Source organism: Microcebus murinus, chromosome 12 (genome assembly GCF_040939455.1).
Source record: "Microcebus murinus isolate Inina chromosome 12, M.murinus_Inina_mat1.0, whole genome shotgun sequence".
Classification (NCBI taxonomy): domain Eukaryota; kingdom Metazoa; phylum Chordata; class Mammalia; order Primates; family Cheirogaleidae; genus Microcebus; species Microcebus murinus.
The window spans coordinates 45,716,436-45,743,749 of NC_134115.1; the positions used below are offsets into that span (position 1 = coordinate 45,716,436).

Sequence of the window (27,314 nt, forward strand, 5' to 3'; positions counted from 1 at the left end):
ATAAATTGGACTTCATCAAAGTTAAAAACATGGCCGGGCGCGGTGGCTCACGCCTGTAATCCTAGCTCTTGGGAGGCCGAGGCGGGCGGATTGCTCAAGGTCAGGAGTTCAAAACCAGCCTGAGCAAGAGCGAGACCCCGTCTCTACTATAAATAGAAAGAAATTAATTGGCCAACTGATATATATATAAAAAAAAAAATTAGCCGGGCATGGTGGCTCATGCCTGTAGTCCCAGCTACTCGGGAGGCTGAGGCAGAAGGATCGCTCGAGCCCAGGAGTTTGAGGTTGCTGTGAGCTAGGCTGACGCCACGGCACTCACTCTAGCCTGGACAACAAAGCGAGACTCTGTCTCAAAAAAAAAAAAAAAAAAAGTTAAAAACATTTGTTCATCAAGCGAGTGAAAGGACAACCCAGAAAAGGTGAAAAAATATTGCAAATCATGTATCTGATAAGGTATTTGTATCCAGAGTATTTAAAGGCCTCCTATAGGCCGGGTGTGGTGTCTCACGCCTGTAATCCTAGCACTCTGGGAGGCCAAGGCGAGTGGATTGCTAAAGTCAGGAGTTTGAAACCAGCCTAAGCAAGAGCGAGACCCGTCTCTACTATAAATAGAAAGAAATTAATTGGCCAACTAATATATATAGAAAAAATTAGCTGGGCATGGTGGTGCATGCCTGTAGTTCCAGCTACCTGGGAGGCTGAGGCAGCAGGATTGCTTGAGCCCAGGAGTTTGAGGTTGCTGTGAGCTAGGGTAACGCCACAGCACTCACTCTAGCCTGGGCAACAAAGCGAGACTCTGTATCAAAATAAATAAATAAATAAATAAGTAAAGGCCTCCTACAACTCAATAGTAAAAAAACTGAACAACCAAATTAGAAAATGGGAAAGGACTTGAATAGCTATTTCTCTAAAGAAGACATACAAATGAGTAATAAGCTCTTGAAAAGATGCTTACTAATCATTAGGGAAATGCAAGTGAAAATGACAGTGAGATACCACTTCATACGGACTAGGATGGATATTTTAAAAATAGAAAGTAAGTATTGTCTAGAATATGGAAGAATTGAACCTTTGAACATTGCTGATGGGAATGTAAAATGTCGCTGCTGCTTTGGGAAAATAGTTTTGCAGCTCCTCCAGAAGTTAAACATTGAATTGCCATATGATTCAGCATTTCCACTCCTAGGTATATACCCAAAAGAATTGAAAGCAAGGACTTAAACAGATACCTGTATACCAGTGTTCATAGCAGCATTATTGACAATAGGCAAAAGGTAGAAACATCGCAAATATCCATCAGCAGATGAATGGGTAAACAAAATGTGGTATATACATGTGATAGAATATTATTCATTCCCTATGAAAGAATGAAATTCAGATACATGCTACAATATAAATGAACCTTGAAAACTAAATAAAATAAGCCAGACACAAAAGAACAAATACTGTATGGTTTCACTTACCTAGAATAGGTAAATTTGTAGAGACAGAAAGTAGAGTAGAGATACCAGGGACTTGGAGTGGGGTTGGGAGAATGGGAAGTTAATGTTTAAGGGGTACAGAGCTTTTGTTTGGGGTGATGAAAAACAAATGTAATTTGAAGGAGGTCATTAGAGTGTATTCTCTAGGTTAGGAGCTACGTACAAGATTTCACTGTGTGGTTAATAATGGAAGCAGGTTACAAGAAGGTACCATCCATTTTTGTATAAGGTATATGGTTGAATGTATAATTGTAGTAAAAAAATTCTAGAGGGATTTATATCAAAATCTGGTTGTCGCTGGGATAGAATGTTGAGTGAGATTTTTCTTTCATTTATCTGTATAATATGTATTTCAGGCAAATATTTCTTGTAAGAGAAAAAGAGAAATTAATTTTTAAAAACAAATCTTATAATAGAATTCTATTGCTCTGTAGGTATATGGAGCTGCCATCCAGTTTTATGAACCCTATTCTCGGGAACTTCTAACAGAGAAACAGCTTATGCAGCTGGGCCTGTTGACACCTGTGGAGAGAAAAATTGTCCCCAAATCCATCAATTCAAACAAATGCATTTGTTTACTGTCACATTGGCCTTTTTTTGAAGCTTTTAGAAAATTTCTTATGTTTATCTACAAACTTTCTGTGTCTGGACCACATCCTCTTCCCATTGAAAAGTATGTATAATGGTTTGAGAGCTGTCTGGTGGAAAACTGGATGTAGAAATGTAGAAACAAACATTTTATTGTTTTTTTAACTTTTAGCAGCAAAGCTGAATGGGAAATACAGTCACATTTACCGTACTTTTTACTTATTCCCTTTTTTACCTCAGTCATTGGCTGTGAACTTAAAGAGTGTTGGTAAGGATGGTCAAATAATCTTTTGAGAATTCAGCTGAAGAAGTAACTCCTGTAAATTGTGTGTGTATTCTTCCTATTCATTCTCTAATAACTAAGAGAATAATAGTTATTGACACAAAGATGTACACTCCCTCCCCCATTACAAGTGGCCATTCCAAGTTCAAACTATAAAACATCTCTAAACTGATAGTAAGGGTGAATTAACTCATGTTGAAAGTGAGGCTTGGGTTTTGGCATTGACAGACTTCTTCTTGCCTTCCCTTTGATTTGTAATTTCTTTTGTGATGGAAATCTTTTGTAAGCAAGAATGTGGATCTATTGATTTTTTTTTTTTTTTTTTGTTTGAGACAGAGTCTCACTTTGTTGTCCAGGCTAGAGTGAGTGCCGTGGCATCAGCCTTGCTCACAGCAACCTCAAACTCCTGGGCTCGAGCGATCCTTCTGCCTCAGCCTCCCAAGTAGCTGGGACTACAGGCATGCGCCACCATGCCCGGCTAATAATTTTTTTTATATACATATCAGTTGGCCAATTAATTTCTTTCTATTTATAGTAGAGACGGGGTCTCGCTCTTGCTCAGGCTGGTTTCGAACTCCTGACCTTGAGCAATCCGCCCGCCTCGGCCTCCCAGAGAGCTAGGATTACAGGCGTGAGCCACCGCGCCGGGCCGGATCTATTGATTTTTAAACCATCTTTTCTGATTTCTAGTGGCACATTGACTTTTGTTTATTATAGTATATAATTTATATACTCTGCTTACAAACCAAGAAGTGTCAAGAGCTTTGTGTAATGTATTAAAGTATGTGTAAGCATAGATTTTTTTCATACAATTTAAAACATTTCACATTATAGCATAAAGAATAGATGTGAAACATACTAGTTTAGTGGTAAGGTAGGGAAAATTATTAATACCTGAAGGTTTTTTTTTTTTTTTTATTTTATTTTTAAATGTTATCCAGGATCAGAATATACCTGAAGGTTTTAAAATAATGCTGTTCAAAAACCAACTTTAAAAAGTAAAATACCGGGCCGTAAACTCATCACAATTTGGTATAGAAATAGAAATATGGTTTTAATATTGCTGTACTCCTGGAATGCCAGTTTAATGTTCATAGTTTTAGATTTAACTTTCAGCTGTCAGATTAATTTAAACCTTTTTGAAGTAAAATTTAAGGTTAGCGACAAGTTAGCAACTTTTTTGAAAAATGAAGATTCTATGAATAGTTTGTGAAAATAAAATCAATGTATGCAATCAGTTTTTTTCTCAGTTGAAATAATACTTTGCATTTTAGTGGCTCCTAAGAGCTGAAAACTTTGAAGAAACTTAAGAAGCATTATTTATAGGTAGAGAAATAGAGTGGGTAGGTGGTTTGCCCAAAGTTATAATAGTAAATGTGGGATTAAATTCTATATTAGTGTTAATTCATTATGTCACAGTTAGTTGCTCCCTGTACTGGCACTGAGAACCAGGGCTATAACTGTTAGTAGCTTCATTCATGAAAACTATTTTCATATTATTTATATTTTTCTGATAATAATGGATGTAAGTATAGATTTTCAATCCTGAAATACATTATTCATTACAGAAGTTTAATGGGCATGAATACATTCATTTGTACTAAGCAAATTAATTTTGCATAAGTTTTATTTTATTTTATTTTTTTCCTATTTTTTTATTTTTTTTATTGTTTTTGTTTTACTTTGCATAAGTTTTAGATAAATGGCTTTGTCATATCTGAGATGATATATAGTGATATTTAAAATTTGTTAAAATCTATGAAGCATTTTAGAAATGTAGTTATGATCTTTATTTCACAATTTTTTTCCAGGCACATTTCACATTTTATGCAAAATATCCCTTTTCCTTCACCACAAAGACCAAGAATCCTTGTACAGGTAATAAAAAAAGATTATATTTGGGGATAGCTCTGTGTATGTACATTCTAGTCATTGCAGTATAGATTATATAACCCTTTGGATTTGTGGTAGAGCAATATGTTTCAAAAGCCCTTGGATTTCCTGTATTTTATAGCTTTACTGAGCACAGCCTTTCTTACTGGGTTTTAGATTTTGATGTACAGATTGGAATAGTTATAATCCTTAGTTTATGATTTTATCATCATTGATCCATGCATGGCTTTTATGTAGCTAATTTTAATAACGTAAACCCCAGATTTATTTTATGGGCATGTTCTTATATCAGAGTGTCTAATATTAAATAAGAAATGAGCTATGGTTGGCATTAGTAACAAAGTGTAAAATAGTGCTTTTCAAACTATGCTAAAGGACTAGTTTCTTTTTATTTCCAATAAGTGGCAGACCTAAATAGGTATACAGCTTGTGACATATGCAACTTACTATGTGAGATCAGTATAGGCATGAACAGGTCTATACCCTGTTTATACAAATTATTCCACTGATCACATGCTTGGATGTGGGAGCAAGCTTAGATTGCCATAAAAGTTGCTTAATGTTTTGCACTCCATTTATTTACTATCTTTTTCTGGACCATAACAGTTTATGTGATGGCACTTTGAGTAGCACTGGTCTATAAAAGCAAGCTTTTTAAAAATTTTTCTAAGACATTCTCAGCATTATACATGGTGGTAGAATTACGTTAGATATTGTTGCTCTTGAATATGTTTTAGTTCAGCAAGTGTTAATATATGTCAGGCAACTGCCAAGTGCTTACCAATCTGTTGAATAAATAAATGAGGCTTTAAAAAAGCAATTACTCAAACCAGGCACTGGCATGAGCCTATAATCCGAACTACTCTGGGAGGCTGAGTAGCTTGAGCCCAGGAGTTTGAGACCACCCTGGGCAATATTAGCAAGGCTGCCTCAAAAAAGTTATGCCATAATTTTTTTAAAAAGTATTTTAACTATTTAACTGAATCAAAATTCAGTCAAACCAATCATTTAATTAAAAAGAACTAATATAATACCTCCAAGTAAATATAGCTATCATTTTATATTTTACCATGTATCAAGAAGTATCTACATATTAAACTATTTTCTATTTTACCCTTGATGTAAATTTTAGATTTCAAAAGTGGTTTGGTTAATTCATCATTTTTTTTCTTTTTAAGCTGTCAGTCCATGATGCATTAATATTATCACAGCCAGTTTCTACACCTTTACCACTAAGGTAAGTAATAGTATTTAAAATAACATATTAATTCACTTGGAGCAGAATGCTTTAAAATTTTTTAGAAGTTAGGATAATAAAGTTAAATGTTATTTTACAAATTAAGGATAGCTTTAATGTTTCTAACTTTGGTAGCTGGATGGATGGTAGGGCTGTTTTACAAATGGGAACACTTAAGAGAGTTGCAAGATTGGATATAGGGAATATCCCTTTTCAATTATCTTCCCTTCTAATATCCAGTTCATAACTGGATATTCATAACTAAATGTTCAAAGTGAACTGATTTTAACCTCCTAAATGTCTTGAATCCATTTACTTCTCTCATTCTGCATCACTAGTCCTGGCTAGTGTGATTTCTTACTTGGACTACTTTGTTAACTTAATTGGGACCCATTTACTCTTGTCTTCCTTCAGTTCTTCATCCACCTTGCAAACAGTGTATCCTTTTGAAAATGTATATGTAATTATAATTTCAATTTTAACCTACTCCCTTGCAGTTTTCACCCCCTCCTCAACTATGCTTTGGTCACAATAGACTTATTTCAATTTCTTGAATATGACAATAGCTTTTTTTTGCCCTAGGACCTTTCCATTTGTCTCCTACCCCTTCACTCTCACTCCTATTTCCAGCTCAGCTCAAATGGTTGTTCCTCAGGAATATCTTTCTTGATAAATGCCCCTTTGTTGCCAGATGATGAGTTTAAATCTCATGTGTTATTCTATCTCATTAAATTTGTTACTTTTCATTAAGTAAATCAAGACTTGAAATTAACAATGAATTCCCAATTTATTAATACTTAGGAAATAATTTAACAAGCAAATCTTAATTTGTTTTAGCAAAATATCTCACAATTATCTCTTTCCCTCTTTTTCTAGTGGAGCCAACTTTAGCACCTTGCTAATGAATCTGGGTCCTGAGAATTGTGCAACACTGCTGCTCTTTGTTTTACTTGAAAGCAAAATCCTGCTGCATTCTCTTCGGCCAGCTGTATTGACTGGGGTAGCTGAAGCTGTTGTAGCTGTAAGTATAGAATTTATTTTTAGTATCAAATTACTGACGGGGAAGTTTTACTCTAAAGGGAAGTTCTCTTTAAAAAAAGCAACTTTAAAAATTATTGGCCTAGTAAAGGTTTAACATAAATATAATCAGGTGGATAAGAGAAATAGGAGGTATAAAGAAAACAAAGGTGATTTATACTTGAGGAAAAATGTTGTTTCTCATTTTTCATATTTTAGAATTCTCCAGAGAATAAAAACTATATGATTACATAATAAAAAAACTTGTGAATGAAGTTGATTGTATTAAATGAGAGGTTCTGGCCAATTTCAATGACAATGAAATTGTAATTCATTATGCAAATGAATTTACAGGTTAATTTCTCCCCATTTTAACTTTTAATCATTGTGAGCCAATAATATATAGGAAATTCTAAGTGATTGTAAAATAGTATAATATACAACAGCTTAGCCTTAGCTTTTGTGAAAAGCATAAATAAAGATTAAATTGAGTCCACCCCCTGCTTAAAACCCTTTAATGGCTTCCCATTGCACTTGGAAAGAAGTCTACTCATGTAGGGCTTTATAGGCCATAGTATAGAGCTTTGGATGTTCCACTTCTCCAACTCTATCTCCCATTATTGTTTAATATAAAATAGTTGACTCTGTTCCCTTCTTTTCCCTATTTTAAGAATGTAAGTCTCTTGGAAGTAAGGACCTAGTTTCTTGTTTACTCCTATATTCTCAGCACTTGTTATATAGTTGCCTAGGATGGAGTAGATACTTAATAAATACTTGTTAGAACAACAAATGGGGCATGTCTCCAAGATTGCAATCTGGTCAGAGAAATGCTGCTGGGACAGAAAACAATAATAACCATGTGAGATGACTTACAGAAGGATCTTCATCAGGCATTACTTTTCCAAATCTGTATGTGAAAGTAACAGTTGTTATAATGTACAAATAGCATAAATATTTGTTAATGAACTGACCAGCTTTAAAAATTTCCCACTCAAATATTCCTTTCTAAAACATTAGTGTTTATCCACGTTCCTTTGTCAGAATATTTATGGTCCAGTCTCTTGATTGATTTTAGCAATGCAGTGCAATAACAGCTGGAAAAAAAATGCAATGTGGAATTGGTAATCTTGCAAAAAACGCAAGATTGTATAAGGTTTATGTAGCTGATGTTAGAGAGCGGTCTGAATTGCATGCAAAATCATTGATAAATCAGGATTTGGTAGTTAGGCCAGCTACCATTTGAAGAAGAGAAAATTGAAAAGAGTGATGACAGCATAAATGCTTCAAAAGGAAAATGACCTGAATATTAGAGAATATAAAAGAGTATCAAACTAGCACTCTGGGAGGCCGAGGCAGAAGTTCTAAACCAGCCTGAGCAAGAGTTAGAGCCCGTCTCTACTATAAATAGGAAGAAATTAATTGGACAACTAATATATATAGAAAAGATTAGCCAGGCATGATGGCACATGCCTGTAGTCCCAGCTACTTGGGAGGCTGAGGCAGGAGGATCGCTTGTGAGCTGGGCTGACGCCGTGGCACTCACTCTAGCCTGGGCAACAAAGCAAGACTCTGTCTCAAAAAAAAAAAAAAAAAAAAGTATCAAAGAATTAATGGAAAAAAAAAAGAATTAATGGAGACCCATAGCAAAAATTAATGAAGCCTTTAAGTGCTTTGTAAAAATACCTTATTTATGATTGTGTTGCAAGTCAAAGGTAAAGTCTGGGCGCAGTGGTTCACGCCTGTAATCCTAGCACTCTGGGAGCCCGAGGCAGGCGGATCGTTTGAGCTCAGGAGTTTGAGACCAGCCTGAGCAAGAGCAAGACTTCGTCTCTACTAAAAATGGAAAGAAATTAACTGGACAGCTAAAAATATATAGAAAAAATTAGCTGGGCATGGTGGCGCATGCCTGTTGTCCCAACTATTCTGGAGACTGAGGCAGGAAGATCGCTTGAGCCCAGGAGTTTGAGGCTGCTGTGAGCTAGGCTGATACTACGGCCCTGTAGCCCGGGCAAGAGAGTGAGACTCTGTCTCAAAAAAAAAAAAAAAAAAAAAAAGTCAAAGGTAAAGAGAAAGATGGCACATTTTGCTGTCACATAGTTTTGTTCCAAGGTTTCTTACACAGTTGCAGGTGTAACATACCTTTTGTTGAATAGAAGATAATCAGTTTTCACTCAAGGAAATCTGAAGTCCTGGCAAGGTCCTGTGGGAGTGGCTCTGCCCCTCAGCAATCACAATCACATCTCATTTTCTACTACTGTTCATGCTTACTCTGCTGCAGCCATACTGGCCTCCTTGCTACCTCTGGAGCATATTATGCAGTCCACATTCCTTAATTAAGGCTTTTGCCCTAGCTGTTCCTTCTCTTTGAAACTCCCTTTTCCTAGATATCCCCTCACCTTTGGGTTTCAGTTCAGTTGTTACTTTCTTAATGAGGCTTATCCTGTTTGTCCTAATACAACCTGCTTTCCCTCTCTCTTGCTTTGCTCTGAACTATAATCTCCTTCATTGCCTTTACTTTTTCTCTTTTTCATAGTATTTCTTCACATATAGGTTGAGGTATGTCTTATGTAAAGTGTTTCAAACTTGGGATTTTTTTGGAGTTTGGAATATTTGCAGAATATACAATGGTTGAATATCCCTAAACTGAAAATCCAAAGTTCAGAATGTTCCAGTGAGCATTTCCTTTGAGTGTCATGTTGGTGCTCAAAAAGTTTCAGATTTTGGAGCATTTTGGATTTTGAATTTTCAGATTAGTGATGCTTAACCTATATTATATATTTTATTTATTATGTCTTCTGTTTTCTATTTCTTCCTGCTTGATCAGGCGTTGGCAATCTATGCCTGCCTGCCAAATCCTGCCTGTGACCTGTTTTTGTAAATAAAATTTTATTTGGAACATAAACCATTTATTTATTGCCTATGACTGTTTTCATGCATGAGAGCAGAGTTAAGTAGTTGTGACAGAGACAATATAGCTCACAAAGCCTAAAATGTTACTATCTTTTGTAGAAAAGTTTGCTGACCCTTATCCTAGACTATAAGCCTCATGAAGACAGGGATCTTTGTTTTATTCATTGTCATCCCGTCATGTAGAGCAGTGATTGGTACATAGTAAGTGCTCAAATATAACATAAATAAATGAAGACAAAAATCCCAATCTTGAATAACTATGTGTAATGACTGGCAGAAGTAGTAAGTACTTTAGGCATTTCTTTGTGGTAAGGAATGATGGATAAAGGGTGTGAGAATTGAACCAGGCCTTGAAAGATAGAGACGATTTTTATAGAAGAAGAAAAAAGTTACCAAGAATGATTAAAATTTTAGTATCACCTGATTATTTAAAAGTTTTTAACCTTTTTTTAAATTTATCAAAGACGTGTCTGTTTTTTAAGGAAAAGAACATATGATACAATTAGAATAGAGCTTTGTAAAGGAAAACTGGTAAGATTCCTGAGGAATGTTTTATGATGACTATATTTGTGAGATGTCAAGCTTTGCTGAAGTTGGATCATTTTCTATGATTATTTGAACAGTTAGGAAATTTTTTTGTTGAGGTCATCAGTTGACTGTTACTATTCCCAAGAGAATCATTAGTTTTTGTTTTTTTTTGTTTTTTTTTTTTGAGACAGAGTCTCGCTTTGTTGCCCAGGCTAGAGTGAGTGCCGTGGCGTCCTAGCTCACAGCAACCTCAAACTCCTGGGCTCGAGTGATCCTTCTGCCTCAGCCTCCCGGGTAGCTGGGACTACAGGCATGCGCCACCATGCCCGGCTAATTTTTTCTATATATATCAGTTGGCCAATTAATTTCTTTCTATTTATAGTAGAGACGGGGTCTCGCTCTTGCTCAGGCTGGTTTTGAACTCCTGACCTTGAGCAATCCGCCCGCCTCGGCCTCCCAAGAGCTAGGATTACAGGCGTGAGCCACAGCGCCCGGCCTGAATCATTAGTTTTTTAAAATTCTTGATGCTTTTAGTTGGATTTTGGTCAGGGGTTATTTTGAAAATTAATAGGTGGATGGAATGCATAAGTGTTAAAGATCATAAGTTTGTTTTATGATATTTTGGGCAATGTTATCTCTCTGCTTTGACTCTTTCCATAAAATGATGGTGTGAGTTTTGTAGAGGTATTAGAAGAATTAGTATGCAAAAAGCTGTTAGTGTTTTTATCATGCTTATGATCATTGTCATGCCTGAAAATTTTAATCACATTGGTTCGTAATATTGCTTAGTAATATTTTATAGTCATTTAGTTTTGGAATAAAGTTTAAGGTAAAAAAAACAAACTACACTTAACTGCTTTTCAGTTGTCCCTTTTCAGTAATATTAGTTAATTATATAATTTTTATTACAAATTTAAAATTTGGTTAATTTTTTAAAACTTTTTTCCCCAGATGATCTTTCCCTTTCAGTGGCAATGCCCATATATTCCCCTTTGTCCTCTTTCACTGGCTGCAGTGCTTAGTGCACCTTTACCATTTATAGTTGGAGTTGACTCAAGATATTTTGATCTTCATGACCCACCACAAGATGTTATTTGCATTGACTTGGATACGAACATGTTGTATGTGTAAGTTGATTCGTTTTATAATATCTCCTGTTTATATATTTCACCATATATAATGATATCTTTTTGAAAGCATCAACAAATATGCTATTTTTGAAAGTTGTTAATAAATCTTCCTCTTAAATGCAGCATTTCTCAACCAGGGCAGGTATCAGAATCTGGGAAAGCTATGTGTTTGGGGGAAAAAAGTGTTCAATATTATAATAGTTTATGTTTGTGTAATAATGTTAGCAGTAGGCAGGAAATATTTGTTTATTAAAAGAGAATATGGGTTTGAAAAAATGGTTAAACACTGCTTTCAGTGCTCAAGAAATGAAATGCTTTCTAGATTTAATTCAAAATCCATATGTAAGTAAAATGGGTTTACCTGCTTGAGATAAAGTTTAGTCACAACATTGGGTGATTTTATACCTTTTTCTTAGTTATTAGGATTTGAATCTTATAAGGATCTATTATTTACTGCATAGAAATTAATATTAAAAATCAGTGATAGGCCGGGTGCAGTGGCTCATGCCTGTAATCCTAGCACTCTGGGAGGCTGAGGCGGGTGGATTGTTTGAGCTCAGGAATTCGAGACCAGCCTGAGCAAGAGTGAGACCCCGTCTCTACTTAAAAAATAGAAAGAAATTAGCTGGACAACTAAAAAAAAAAAAAAAAAAAAAAATATATATATATATATATATATATATATAAAACATTAGGCAGGCATGGTGGCGCATGCCTGTAGTCCCAGCTACCTAGGAGGCTGAGGCAGGAGGATCCCTTGAGCCTGGGAGTTTGAAGTTGCTATAAGCTAGGCTAATGCCACGGTACTCTAGCCTGAGCAACAGAGTGAGACTGTCTTAAAAAAAAAAAAGAAATGTGTTGATTTTTATGAGTAGTCTTATGTCTAGCAACTTAGTTGAATTAAGTATGATTATTGCTTTACAACATGGATTGACATCTGGCCCAAGGCCTATTTTTGTAAATAAAATTTTATTGGAACACAGTCACACTCATTTTCTTACCTATGTGGTACATGATGGCTTTCATGCTATAACAGCACATTTGAATAGTTGTGACAGAGACAATATGGTCCTCAAAGCCTAAAATATTTACTGTGTGGTCCTTTATAGTAAAAGTATGCCAGCTCCTGCTCTATGGTGTTGATTGCTTAATAATAAATTAAGAAAGTTAGGTAGGTTTTCACGCGTCTCCTCCTCCCTCATCCCCCTGTTTAATTTCCATTGGGTTATATTTCCCCTATGCACATGCGTGCTCATCAGTCAGTTCCAATTTAATAGTGAATACCTACCTAACAGGCACAATTAACACTATCTGGGTGATGAGCACACTTAAAACCCTGACTCAAGCATTACGAAAGCGATCCATGTAACCAAAAAAATTTGTACCCCCATAATACTTTGAAATAAAAATAAATAAATAAAGGAAGTTACCTTCTACTTTAGATCAAGAGGCTTTTTAAAATCATAAATAGTAATGAATTTTATAAATATCATTTGTACAACAATTGAGGTGAGCGTTTTCTGGTTTACTTTTTGTGTGATAGATTACATTCAAAATCAATTAGTGCCCGGCGCGGTGGCTCACGCCTGTAATCCTAGCTCTCTGGGAGGCCGAGACGGGCGGATTGCTCAAGGTCAGGAGTTCGAAACCAGCCTGAGCAAGAGCGAGACCTCGTCTCTACTATAAATAGAAAGAAATTAATTGGCCAACTAATATATATAGAAAAAATTAGCCGGGCATGGTGGCGCATGCCTGTAGTTCCAGCTACTCGGGAGGCTGAGGCAGGAGGATCGCTTGAGCCCAGGAGTTTGAGGTTGCTGTGAGCTAGGCTGACGCCATGGCACTCACTCTAGCCTGGGCAACAAGTGAGACTCTGTCTCAAAAAAAAAAAAAAAAAAAATAGTAGTGAACAATCCTTGTATTCCTGAAATAAACATCATCATAATCGATAAAATTTGCTAAGAATTTAAGATGATTACATTGATGTTCATAAATGATACTGGCTTTGGCTGCAGCCCATATTTTGTATATAATGCTTTCATTTTTATAGTTTTAAATAATTCTTTTTTTCTATCAAAATATTTTATTTGACTTGTGGATTATTTAAAAGTATATTTTTGAATTTGTAAAGTTTTTTTTTTCTTAAATGCTAACTTAGTTGAATTGTGGTGTGGTTAGAACATGCTGTATATGTTATTGACTCTGATATTTATTGAGATTTGCCGTAAAGCCAAGTATATGATCAGTTTTTGTAAATATTTCATGTGAAAGAGTCCCTAGTAATAGACAAAAGACCAATGATCCAATAGAAAAATAGGCAAAGATTATGAAGCCTTTTCCACAGAAAAGCAAAAATTATGCTTAAGCATCTCAATTGTTATAAGATAAATGGTATATCAGTTTTACACTTAGATACTACTTTTTCACTTTTCAGATTTGCCGAAAAAATGCAAAATGAAATGCTTAGTAATATATTATTACTTTGAGACTGTTGGGAAATGAACAGTCTTTTACATTCATTGCAGTAGGAGTGGAGTATTCATGATCGCAACCTCTGTGGAGGGTATTTGGCAATATTTGTTAGAATTACAAATGTATATGTTCTTTAACGATTCCACTCCTAGGAATTTATCTTAATGTTTTATTTTGCATGAAATGATGTTTGTTCAAAATAGAAAAAAATCCAGATGTCCCAGACTTGTTTAATGGTATGTCCATACAATGTAGTACTACTCTAAACAATCAGGGTGCTTTGTATGTTGGGAAAGATCCCAAACTATATATTGTTAAATGAAAAAATTAAGGTCTGTAATTGTGTATTACAGTGTGCTGCTTTGTGCAAAAGAAAAGGCAGGTTATAATTATGTATACTTGTATTTGCTAGTTTTGAAATAAATATTAAAAATATGCACAAGAAGCTAGTATTATCTTTTGGGGGAGTGAGGGAGCTGAGCAGATGAGGAACAAAGGTATGGGTATATGTTTTAATTTATTTTTGAGCTATAAGATCATACTAAATACTAAAAATTCCCAGTGGGGTGGTGGGTTTGTCAGTTGTATTTTGTAGCTATTTGGACATTGCTTTATATACTTAAGCCTGTGTTATAAGGTACACTCAAGTTCAAAATTGTTCTGTTCAGCTAAATGAATACTATCATGTAGTTTAAAAAAAATTTCTAATGCTCTTCGTGTTGGTATGTGTTTTTCTTCTGACGTTAATATGTATGTATTATATTTGGTATGTCCTTTCTGTCTTTTTAATTTCAAATTTTATGTATATACTATATAATTAGCATTAAAAATCTAATCTGACATATGTCTTGTAATTAAAAATCCATTCTTTTGCATGTATTGTTATATAATTGGACATTTCTCTTATTCTGTACTTTCTATTCTGCTTTTTCAGTACTATTTTTCTTTTTTCTCCTTTGGATTGAATGAATTATTGTATTTTTCCTTTCTACTTACCTAAATGTTATATTGTGTATGTGTGTGTGTATTTGTGTGTGTGTGTGTAATTTTATATCCCTTTAATGGTCCCCCTTAATATTTTAACATAGATACATAAAACTTAAAATTAACATTTTACCCTCCAGTAGAGTTTAAAATACTTTAACATAGACTTTAATTGGCTACACCCTTTACTTTTATTGGTATAAACACAATGACTTTTTACAATTGATAGCTTCTTAAATTACATGAAATGCAGCTTATCACTTTACAATACCCCTTTATATTAGGTACATTATTATCCCCATTTTGCAGATAAGAAAATTGATGAACAAACTAGTTAAGTGATTTATACCAACTCACACAGATAGTAAATGTTAGGGCAAAACTGATGATAATCTAGATAGTATTGACAATGTTTAATTTGGGGAGAGACATTAATTAGACAATGATTATGTTTCACAGATGTTAAAATAAGTGCCTTTTAACAGTACTTGGCACACAGAAAGTATTAGCTCTTTATTAGTCCGTTGTCCTTCCAGAGAGGATATTATATTTGCTTCACTGCTGGTGGCATTACTAGCCAAGGAACACTTGAAGTCAATTATTTTGACTTGGAGTTTCCTGGACCATGCTGATAGTACACAGTCCAACCCTAAACCCATCAGTTGGCAGTCTCCTGTAACGAATTCTCAGAGGAGATCCATGCCATTCCACCCCACAACCAAAATCCTATCTGAGTCAAACATTTTTAAGGGTCCTAGTTTAAATTTGGAGGTCTCAATTCTAACACCCTACTTGGTTGGACCAAGACTTTGTCTCCTGTTCTCCTAGAAGCCTTTGAAATCCAAATGTCTGTGTTCATCCCCAGGCAAGATTGGCCTTCGTGTTGCTATGGGTTTTCATTCCCTGAAGATTTCTCTGATTTTCTCACCAGCTGAGCTATGAATTTAAAAGAATGTTTGTTATATTTATGATAACTTTTTAAGAAGGGGGCCTTTTGGGCAGTTGTATCTGATATACTTTATATTCTTAGAATATAAAATTCTGGAAACATAAGCTTTTAGCAATACCTCTTAAAATGGCATCTCTGTGTCTTTGGTTTTTAGTGCTTTGTGATCACGGATTATATTAAATGATAGTGTTGTGATTTATTTATTTTTTAACCACTATAAGGGCCAAATAAATGACTTTTAATGTTTACTTTAATTCTAATCCCTCTGTTTGGGCACAGAGAATTTTAGAAGCCTACTAATAGATAGTTTGAAGTCAATTAGTTTTGACACTTAACATATAATAATTCTAAAACATAACTGTTGAAGCTATACTTTAGTGTTGTATTCCTGACTCCAACATCGAAATCTGTTAGAGAGTTAGAATGAGATGACCAAATTTGACTGAGGTTGATTGAAATGAAAAGAGAACTTTCTTGAAACCATTTATTCAAGTTGCCCATATCAGTTGTAACTGCAGTGAAAACATCCTTTCCATTTTCTTTTTTATTTTGACATAAAATTTTTTTTTAGTATAAGCAGATTATGAATAACAGATTTTATTAATTTTCTTCTTATTTAATAGATCAGATGAAAAGAAGAACATGAACTGGAAACAGCTTCCCAAAAAGCCATGCAAAAATTTACTTAGTACCTTAAAGAAATTGTATCCTCAACTATCTTCAGGTAAATATGAGGAAAAGGGAATATAATTAATGAAAGAATGTATATGACAAAATTCTTCTTAAATTTAAACATAATTTTGGTCTACTTAAAAAGACTCGTTACTTAACAGAATTCTAGTAATAAGTTAATATGGTTCATGATTTTTTGAGCATATTTTCTGTGCCCTGCCTGCTTGAACCTCCCTGCTAGTTTCTGTCAGTGATCTCTTTATGTAAATGGAGAGGAATTTCAAGAAGTCATGGGCTTTATTTTGGTTATTTCCTCAATTCATCAATCATTTAGATATTACTTTATATATTAATGCCATTCTCTGTATTTATTTCATCAGTTCACCGAAAAACTCAAGAAGGTTCAGCAATTGAGATGACTCCAATTGAAGCAGATTTCTCCTGGCAAAAGAAGATGACACAACTTGAGATGGAAATTCAAGAGGCATTTTTGCGCTTTATGGCATCTATTTTAAAAGGATATAGAACGTATCTCAGGCCAATCACAGAGGCTCCTTCAAATAAAGCCACAGCTGCTGATTCATTGTTTGACCGACAGGGTGAGAAGCATTAAAAATATAATGGCTTTTTATTGAAGTGAAAAATATTTTCTATTTGATACTACTGCTAAGAAATATTTATATTTAAGAAATTCATATTAAAGTATAATTAACTTGTATGTATTTGTAACCTAGCTCTATGAATAGAAACATGTTGCTAGCATTTATCTTCACTGTGTGCTTGTCTTATGTCCGCATTTCCTCTTCTTGCAAGGATACCAGTTTTATTGGATTAGGGCCCACCCTAATTACTTCATTTGAACTTAATTGCCTCTTTAATGACCCTATCTCCAAATAGTTACATTCTGTGGTACAAAGGGTTAGGACTTTAACATATGAATTTTGGAGGGGACATTTAGCCTATAACAACATGTTTGGGAATAAAGATAAAATGGTACAATTTGACCAGAGTGATGAGCTTTTGCAGTGTTGTGGAAAATGAGGCTGAAAATAAGATCAGGGGCCAGGTATGATGGCTCATGCCTGTAATCCTAGCACTCTGGGAGGCTGAGGCAGGCGGATCGCTCAAGGTCAGGAGTTCAAAACCAGCCTGAGCAAGAGTGAGACCCCGTCTCTGCTAAAAATAGAAAGAAAATGAATTGGCCAGCTAAAAACATATAGAAAAAATTAGCCAGGCGTGGTGGCACATGTCTGTAGTCTCAGCTACTTGGAAGCCTGAGGCAGGAGGATCACTTGAGCCCAGGAGTTTGAGGTTGCTGTGAGCTAGGCTGATGCCACAGCACTCTAGCCAGGGTAACAAAGTGAGACTCTTGTCTCCAAAAACAAAACAAAACAAAACAAAACAAAACATGAAATAATAAGATCAGGGCTCAGATTGTGAGTAGTCTTAAATGTCAGACTATTAATTTTTCTAATGGGTAGTAGTGGGGCATTAATTAATTCATTGTCTCTGTGTCTCTCTCTCTGAGTGACATTAACTAAAAGAAATTTAGGAAGATGTTTACTGATTTTCTGAGGCCTAAGGTTTTTGTTGTAAACAGGACAGCATTTGATATATTAGGGGATACAGACATTAGATAATAAAACAGTATAAATATTAATTACATTTTAATAAGTGTTGTGAAGGAAAGTATTGGTTACAGTGAGAGTGCTAGCAAGGTCAGAGAAATGTTCCTTGAAGAATATAGAATAATGTACCATCATATAGCCATCTACCCACTTCATCATTTTTTTTTCATCTTTAATTTACCCATTTTTTAAAAAGTATTTTGAACCAGATTCCAAACAGGATATCATTTTTCCCATAAATTGCTATTTTTGCTTTAGAATTTCCTGGATGTTATTTTGTTTTGGCTTTTTTAAGCCAAACATTAAGCCAAACATAAGGATTGTATCCTTATGTTATTTAACATTTCTTCTATCACCTTTATTTTTATAAACTGTGGTGGGATCAAGAGCAGCACTGTCCAGTAGAAATACAATGTAAACCACATATAATTTTAAATTCCTTAGAGGCCATAATAAAAAAAGTAGGAAGTAGGGAAAATTAATATTAACAATATATTTTCTCTAATATATTCAAAACAATAGAATTTTAGATATGATTAAATTTTAAAAGTTATTAATGGAGTCTTTTACATTCTTTTTTCCACACTAAGTCTTTGAAATGTGGCATGTACATTATACTTAACAGCACATCTCAGTTTGGGTCAGTTACATTTCAAGTCCTGAATTGCCACATATGGGTAGTGGTTCCTGAATTAAACAATGCAGATCTAGAGGCTTGATTAGACTTAGGTTCAGTTCTCTTGGGAAGGATGCCAAAACACACAGTGCTCACTATTATCTATTGCATCATACTGAGAGGTACATACATATCTATTTTATTTAAGCCTTTCTCTACTAATTAGTATCTCAAAGAGATGGGGATGGGGATGAGGACCACAGTATGTGGAACACCCTGAGGCATCAAAGAAAGAAAGGCTGGGGAGAAGTGTCTCAAAATCTATGCTTGATAACATGTATAGCACATGTGTGAAAAAAAAAAAAAAAAAGAAAGAAAAAATCTATGCTTGAAAAGGGGTTGTTAGCCGTATTATGCAGGATCTTTTAGGATCTGTAATGGTTTCAATCTTTTTTTTTTGAGACAGAGTCTTGCTTTCTTGCCCAGGCTAGAGTGAGTGCCGTGGCTCACAGCAACTTCAAACTCGTGGGCTCAAACGATCCTCCTGCCTCAGGCTCCCGAGTAGCTGGGACTACAGGCATGTGCCACCATGCCCGGCTAATTATTTTTTATATATATATATTAGTTGGCCTTAGAGATGGGGTCTCACTCTTGCTCAGCCTGGTTTCGAACTCCTGACCTCGAGCTATCCACCTGCCTCGGCCTCCCATAGTGCTAGGATTACAGGCTAGGATTACCTCCGTGCCGGCCTGGTTTCAGTCTTTATCCTAAGAGTAATTGAAAGTCTGTGAAGGATATTTAAGTAGGCAATAGGATCAGATTTGCATTTTAAAAAAATCACTATGAGTGTTTAAAAAAAAATCTCATTGGCTTCTGTGCAGAGATTTCATTGGAGGCATTGAATTACGGATCTACTAATTAGGAGATTAATGTATTCGTCCAAGTGATCATTGGTGATGCCTGGGATTCATTGGTGGTCTTGTGAATAGAAGAGTGGCTTTTAGGAGGTAGATTGAAGTATATAGCTCGTTGATTGAATATGGGATTCCATTAGAGGGAGATGCCAATAGCACCTTTGAGATTTTTGTCTTTAAAAACCAAGTAAATGGCTGGGCGCGGTGGCTCACGCCTGTAATCCTAGCACTCTGGGAGGCTGAGGCGGGCAGATTGCTTGAGGTCAGGAGTTCGAAACCAGCCTGAGCAAGAGCAAGACCCCGTCTCTACTACAAATAGAAATAAATTAATTGGCCAACTAATATATATATATAAAATTAGCCGGGCATGGTGGCGCATGGTGGCCGTCTCTACTAGAAATAGAAAGAAATTAATTGGCCAACTAATATATATATAAAATTAGCCGGGCATAGCGCATGCCTGTAGTCCCAGCTACTCGAGAGGCTGAGGCAGAAGGATCGCTTGAGCCCAGGAGTTTGAGGTTGCTGTGAGCTAGGCTGACGCCACGGCACTCACTCTAGCCTGGTCAACAAGCGAGACTGTCTCAAAAAAAAAAAAAAAAAACAAAACCAAGTAAATGGCCATGTCCTTTATTGAGAAGTGAAACAGCAGAAAAAAGGGAAAAGGATCTAATGATTTATTAAGGAAAAGGTTTTTGGTTTTTTGTTTTAAGATGGAAAGGAAAGACTGCTAAAGAGAAGTAGCTAATGGACAGGAAGATTTATACTGAGAACACTGGAAGGGGCTGGAATCCTGAGCTCATGTAGTGGGGCTTGTCTTTACATAGGAGGAGGCACATAACCATTGTAAAAGGACAGAGGAAGATTCATAGATTTTGTAGTGAGATGGTGTAGGTAATTCCCATTTAATGTTCTTCATGTGTAGAGGGAAATTAAATTGATTCCAAAAATATAGTAAGGTTGCTGATCAGGGATGAAGGCATAAATGCTTCTGATCTGTCTCATTGTGGAACTTCTTTTGCCCTTAATTTGTGTTCAGTCACCCAAATACACATCCAGAGAAAGCAGGCATTCCTCCAGGGCTGGGTTTGGCTAGGTGGGTTTGACCAAAAAGACAAAAGGAGCAAAAGTGTTGAGAGTAAGAAAGTAATTGACTCTGGGTGGCCAAGGCAGGAGGATTGCTCAAGGTCAGGAGTTCAGAACCAGCCTGAGCAAGAGTGAGACCCATTTCTACTAAAAATAGAAAGAAATTAATTGGCCAACTAAAAATATATACAAAATATTAGCCGGGCATGGTGGCGCATGCCTATAGTCTGGAGGCTGAGGCAGAAGGATTGCTTGAGCCCAGCAGTTTGAGGTTGTTGTGAGCTAGACTGATGCCACAGCACTCTACCCGGGTCAAAGAGTGAGACTCTGTCTCAAAAAAAAAGAAAGAAAGAAAGAAAGAAAAGAAAGTAATTGAAATGATGAACATGGACATGGAACCAATGTTAGATAGGGAGAGAAGTAAAGATAGGAAGGTGTAGGTAGAGGTAAAAGGGTCAATGGATTGGAGAGTTCAGTGAGCTCCCCCCCCCCCAAAAAAAAAAAACAAAACCCAAATGCTTGGTAGAAGTACAGAAGTAATCTCAGATGGGCAGGGGTAATGAGGCTGAGAATGATGTGAAAATTAGAGCTTTAGGAGGCACAGCTGTTTTGAATGCTAGCAAGGAAAATTCAGGAAGTATGACTATCTGTAGAAGTTGATGATTGAGGTATGATAGACCATAGGATCATTGAAAATCAAGGAATTAAGAACCAAAAGTGTTGTGTGGTTTGTGCCTGTGGGTGTGAAGGAATAATGATGGTAGGAATTGGAAAGCAGGAAACTCAAGTTCCCTGGTCTTCAGTGAATGAAGAAGAGTGTCCCTGAAGTCAGTAGATGACCCTGATTAGTAGAGGAAAAGGTAGAATAGCCAGATATTTGAATCTTGTATAAACAGAATTTTTTTTAAGACACTACTTAATGAAATGGTCGGGGGGCATTGCAGAGGAAGGACATTGACTCTTAGGAAGTTGACCAGAGGTTCAAAAGTATGCCCAGTATCAGAGTGAGCTTTAGGGCTTAGAGGTTCCTCATAGGGAATCTAGATTTCAGTGAAAAGGTTAATGGTTTAAGTTGTTTTTTTGTGGTTGAATTATGCAGAAGGAGCTATATATGGTTACTACAGATTGAGCATGCCTAATCTGAAAATCTGAAATTTGAAATGCTCCAAAATCTGAAACTTTTTGAGTGTTGACATGATGCCATAAGTGGTAAATTCCACACATAAGTACTTAACGCGAACTTTGTTTCATGCACACAATTATTTAAAATATTGAATGAAATTACCTTCAGGCTATGTGTATAAGGTATATATGAAACATAAATGGATTTCCTATTTAGACTTGGGTCCCATCCCCAAGATATCTCCTTATATATATGCAAATATTTCAAAATCTGAAAAAAATCTAGTATCTAACACTTTTGGTCCGAAGCATTTTGGATAAGGGTTACTAAACCTGTAGAAGCTCCTATGAATATGAATGTATATAAAGAGAATGTAATGTAGATAACTACAAGTTTAAAATAGTGTTTACTATTAATATAATGTCTAGTTCCACTTTAAAATTTGAATTTAATTGTAATTTTGTTTTCTTCAGGATTTTTAAAAAGCCGAGATCGTGCCTATACAAAATTCTATACTCTTTTATCCAAAACACAGATTTTTATTCGTTTCATTGAAGAATGCAGTTTTGTAAGTGATAAAGATACTGGATTTGCATTTTTTGATGACTGCATAGAAAAGGTAAAAGTTTGTCCTATACACCAATGTTAAGAAAAACCAATGTTAAAAAAATGTTTGGGCCAGGCGTGGTGGCTCACGCCTGTAATCCTAGCACTCTGGGAGGCTGAGGCGGGCGGATTGCTTGAGGTCGGGAGTTCGAAACCAGCCTGAGCAAGACCCCGTCTCTACTAAAAAAAAATAGAAAGAAATTAATTGACCAACTAAAAATATATATACAGAAAATTAGCCGGGCATGGTGGCACATGCCTGTAGTCCCAGCTACTTGGGAGGCTGAGGCAGAAGGATTGCTTGAGCTCAGGAGTTTGAGGTTGCTGCGAGCTAGGCTGACGCCACGGCACTCACTCTACCCTGGGCAACAAAGTGAGACTCTGTCTCAAAAAAAATAAATAAATAAATAAAGATGTTTGGCTTACCTGTACAATCATTGTTATTGTTAGCCCAAAGTGATCTCAGGAAGACAGTATAGGGAAGTTGTGTGTTTGTGTTATGGATTCTGGGCTTAATATAAGAATCTGGTTTTTTTTGCAGCATCAAGTTTTTACACATATAGCTAATTTTTCTCTTTGATTCTTTGGTTTTGTAGCTGTTAAGTACTAAAAATATTTCATAGTTTAAGATTTAGGTTTTTTTAATTTAAAAATTTGGTTTTATGGGTACTAGAAGTCCTGTGTTTTTTTGTTTTAATGTCTTTTCCAATGCTTCGGCTAATATATTTTTTTGCCCCAATGGAGGATATTTGGAAATATATTAAATTTTAAAGCTTTACCCTAGTCATAATAAGGAAATTTGATTCTTTTTTTTTTTTTTTCTCTTTTTTTTTTTTTTTTTGAGACAGAGTCTCGCTTTGTTGCCCAGGTTAGAGTGAGTGCCATGGCGTCAGCCTAGCTCACAGCAACCTCAATCTCCTGGGCTCAAGCGATCCTGCTGCCTCAGCCTCCCGAGTAGCTGGGACTACAGGCATGTGCCACCATGCCCGGCTAATTTGGCCAATTAATTTCTTTCTATTTATAGTAGAGACGGGGTCTTGCTCTTGCTCAGGCTGGTTTCGAACTCCTGACCTCGAGCAATCCGCCCGCCTCAGCCTCCCAGAGAGCTAGGATTACAGGCGTGAGCCACCGCGCCTGGCTGGAAATTTGATTCTTGACAGTGATGACTCAGTTATATATTTTTTTCTAATTTTTAATAGGGTTTTTTGCCAAGTAGATCTTGAGACCAATTGTTTATATAAACCATATATTATAGGAAGTTTGAGATTGTATCCAAAAAAGGTAGAATATTATGACATTTTAATTTTTGTAGGCACCTAATGATTCATGTGCCTCAGAAGACTTGAATAATTTTCTCCCATTCTATCAGTGTGATCTAAAACTCCAGTGATATAATCATTAACAAAACTATTCAACATTTTTGAATAGTTTTTTTAAATAAAATTGATATCTTGGTGTGGTGGCTCATGCCTGTAATCCTAACATTTTGGGAGGCCAAGGTGCAAGGATCACTTGAAGCCAGGAGTCTGAGACCAGCCTGGGCAACATAGCAAGGCACTGTCTGTACAAAAAAAAAAAAATTAGCCAAGCACGGTGGCATGTGCCTTATAGTCCCAGCTACTCGAGAGGCTGAGGCAGGAGGCTCACTTGAGCCCAGAAGTTGGAGATTATAGTGAGTTATGATCACGCTGCTGCACTCCAGCCTGGGCAACATAGTGAGACTCTATCTCTTAAAAAATAATTGGTATTCCAACATCTTCCAGTTAGTTGGAAAGCTTAGATGATATCAGTCATGAATGCAGGGGTTTAATAATGAAATTTTTTATTTGAAAAGCCAGATTCTCCTGTGTTGGCCATCTTTTGTTTGTAAATAAGATTTATGAAACAACTAATCAAAATATATTGTTTTCTATCCTAATTACCACAGGTGAAATATGCTCTTCCTAAGAGGATAGGATCTAAAAATACATAGTGAAATATTTTATATCTACCAGTATTAAAAAAGGATAATTTTTTCTAAATCAGAATTTAAGATAAAAATCTCTATTAAATTCATAGTGGACATTTTCATTAAGACTCTCTTCTTTTTTTCTAGTTGTTTCCTGATAAAGGCACAGAGAAAACAGATAAGGTATTTTTTTCTTAAACTCACCTATTGAAATTTCAGAATTAGATTTTGTTTAAGTGCAAATTAATTAGAGAAAATAATTATTTTCAGGTTGATTTTGAATCAACAGAAGATACCAAATTGATAGAACTAGATGATTCACAGAAAAGTGAGCACACTGTATTTATAATGCCACCAGAGCCACCTCCTGATGATGGAAAGGACCTGTCACCAAAGTACAGGTAGCAGAAATTTTTTAAAAAGCTATTTGGGCACATTTTATAGTTTAATTTTAATTTTTGTTTGTTTGTTTTGCAATTATTAGTAGAAATGTGCATTAGTTATTGTGGATGTCCTTTTCAAAATTAGTGAACTAATAGAGATGATTATTTTATGAAGATTCCATCAGGTATTATAATTTAGAATTGGATGACCTTATTAGAAGGAAAGACAGATGTTGATTATTATTTTCCTTAATGTTTAATTATATTTTAATCTTCAGAAATTTCAGTTTAGAAATCTTCAGTTGGAAGAAGAAAAAATTACTGTTATGAAGTTCCTCTCTCCCTTTGGATATTTTCTTATTAATGCAAAAACTGTGAAATTCTTATGAGTTAGTAAGATGTCAGAGAAAACTTAAAGCGGAGGGCCAGGAATCATTCTTTATTAAAATGAAGAATAGGGGCCCAGTGTGGTGGTGGCTGTAATCCTAGCACTATGGGAGGCCAAGGCAGAAAGATCACTCAAGGTCAGGAGTTTGAGACCAGCCTGAGCAAGACTGAGACCCCATCTCTACTAAAAAGAGAAAGAAATTATCTGGACAACTAAAAAAATATATATATATAAAAAATTAGCCGGGCATGATGGCGCATGCCTGTAGTCCCAGCTACTCGGGAGGCTGAGGCAAAAGGATTGCTTGAGCCCAGGGCTTTGAGGTTGCTATGAGCTAGACTGACACCACGGCACTCTAGCCCAGGCAACAGAGCCAGACTCTGTCTCCAAAAAAAAAAAAAAAAAAAAATGAGGAATAAGATTTGGATGTGAATCTTTTAAGAAATTAGAATGGATTGTTTTTATTATAATTATGATAATACAATTTAATAAACTTAGAAAATCAACCAGAAAACTAATATATCATTTTAGTACCAATACTTAATGTCTGTTAACAATTATATATATATATGTATCATATGGATATGTGTGTATGAGTTCATCTTGTATATAATATATTCTTTGTAACCTGTGTTTTGCCTTTAATAGTGTGAACCTTTTTCCATGCCATGAAATATTTTTGTGACTTAATCATTTTTAATGACCACATTGCATGCATTTATTTATTTAACTAGTGATTTATTTAACTAGTCTCCTACAGATTTTTTTCTAGTTGTTTGCTATCTATATCTTTGTATACATACATAGTTATTTTCTTAGAGCTTAGTCTGTATTCCCAAAAGGATTCCTAAAATGGAAAGTAAAATAAGTACCATCCTAAAATGTAGAATTAATGTATAATCTCACCAGGATTGCATGAAAATGAGGAGTAGTATCTGGGATTGAGTGGCTTTTTTAACTGTAGAATTCTTTTCTACTTTGGCTTAACTATTAGAAATTGGAATCTAGATATTGACAAGGTAAAATCAATAGGGAGAGGCATTATTTTCTAGAAGAAAATTGGCCAAAGCAAGTAAGACAATTCTGAGAAGGAATCAAAAGTCAGTAATATGAAAATATATTCATCTTTTCTACTATTCAAAGAAATGCAAACCGAAATGATGAGTAGAAGCATTTTTAACCTGTCAGATGGGGTGGGGTGATAGGTTATCCTGCTAGTTGGAATATATGTCTGTAACCTTTTTGGAAATAATTTGATAGTGATTATAATAATTTTAATTCTCTGGATAAACATTAACCTCCTAAACTCTAAGAACTTAAGCAAAAGTATTTACACAGATATATATACAAAGATATTTAATTCTAATAATTCAGAAATAACCAAATAATGTCCAGTAGTGAGGAGTTGCTTAAATTATGGTATATCCCTAAAATAAAAATATGTAGATTTTTTTCTTTTAAATACCAATACAAGGTAATTTTGTAAAGAAAAATATAAAATTATAAAGTGTACTCATTTTTTTCATATAAATTCTCATCCAATATATGGATCTGTTGAAACAGTTATTAATACCTCTGTTAAATAACAGATCAGGGTTTTCTGTTCTTTGTGGATTGGTTGAAATTAACAAATAAGTTTGGGAGGTGCCAGAGTTCCCCTGAAGGTAGTCTTTCTTAAAAGCTATGTCATCCTATGTTTTTGAACAAATTGTTTTTCATATAAAGATTTTAAAGAATAATATTGGGTACTATTTGAGGTTTAGAAATATTTGCCTAAATACTAGACTAATATGAAGAATGAATGTATTTTAAATCAGCAATTCTATTTTTGCTTTTTATTTTAGTTATAAATACTTTCCAAGACTGGACCTTAAGCTTTTTGACAGACCACAGGAGTTGAAACTTTGTTTTAATAGACACCCTACTGGGAATAGCATTACAAACAGTCCAGCTCTCATGGCTAAGAGAACTAAACAGGTCAGATATTCTTTATCTAATACGTGTTAATTTAAAATGTAAAACATATATTTGTGATATGCAGCTCATAGTTTAGAATTATCACCCACAACAACCATTTGAAGACCCCCTATGGCTGTTACTGAATTAAACTAGATTTCTTGCAACTCTCCTTAAAGTATTGAGGCTGAAATTTTTGAATGCTTATGTTCATGCTTTAAGTGGGAATCTTCGGGAACCAAATATACTTTATTAAAAACAACTTTTTGACATATAAGTCATATACCATACAATTTACCCACTTAAAGTATACGATTCAGTGGCCTTTATTATATTTACAGAGTTGTACAACCACCACCATAAGTAATTTTAGAACATTTTCATCACTCCTGAAAGAAAGCCAACATCCTTTAGCCATTAATCTCCAATTCCTCAGTCCCTCACAGCCCTAGGCAACCACTAACCTATTTTCTGTCTTTATGGATTTGTCTATTTTGGGCATTTCATATAAATAGAATTGTA

At 35.1% G+C, this 27,314-nt stretch overlaps 1 protein-coding gene across 2 annotated transcripts in view; it reads left to right on the forward strand.

Moving 5' to 3' along the window:
* DENND4C (DENN domain containing 4C) overlaps positions 1-27,314 on the forward strand; it is a 106,087-nt gene that overhangs the window by 37,043 nt on the left and 41,730 nt on the right. For both annotated transcript variants that reach the window (XM_020289340.2, XM_076008773.1), the window contains exons 6-16: positions 1,916-2,154; positions 4,164-4,230; positions 5,424-5,482; positions 6,359-6,503; positions 10,889-11,064; positions 16,096-16,196; positions 16,525-16,743; positions 21,985-22,130; positions 24,213-24,248; positions 24,336-24,466; positions 26,681-26,813. In XM_020289340.2, the coding sequence (XP_020144929.2) occupies positions 1,916-2,154; positions 4,164-4,230; positions 5,424-5,482; positions 6,359-6,503; positions 10,889-11,064; positions 16,096-16,196; positions 16,525-16,743; positions 21,985-22,130; positions 24,213-24,248; positions 24,336-24,466; positions 26,681-26,813 (1,452 nt within the window). The remainder of the gene's footprint in view (positions 1-1,915; positions 2,155-4,163; positions 4,231-5,423; positions 5,483-6,358; positions 6,504-10,888; positions 11,065-16,095; positions 16,197-16,524; positions 16,744-21,984; positions 22,131-24,212; positions 24,249-24,335; positions 24,467-26,680; positions 26,814-27,314) is intronic.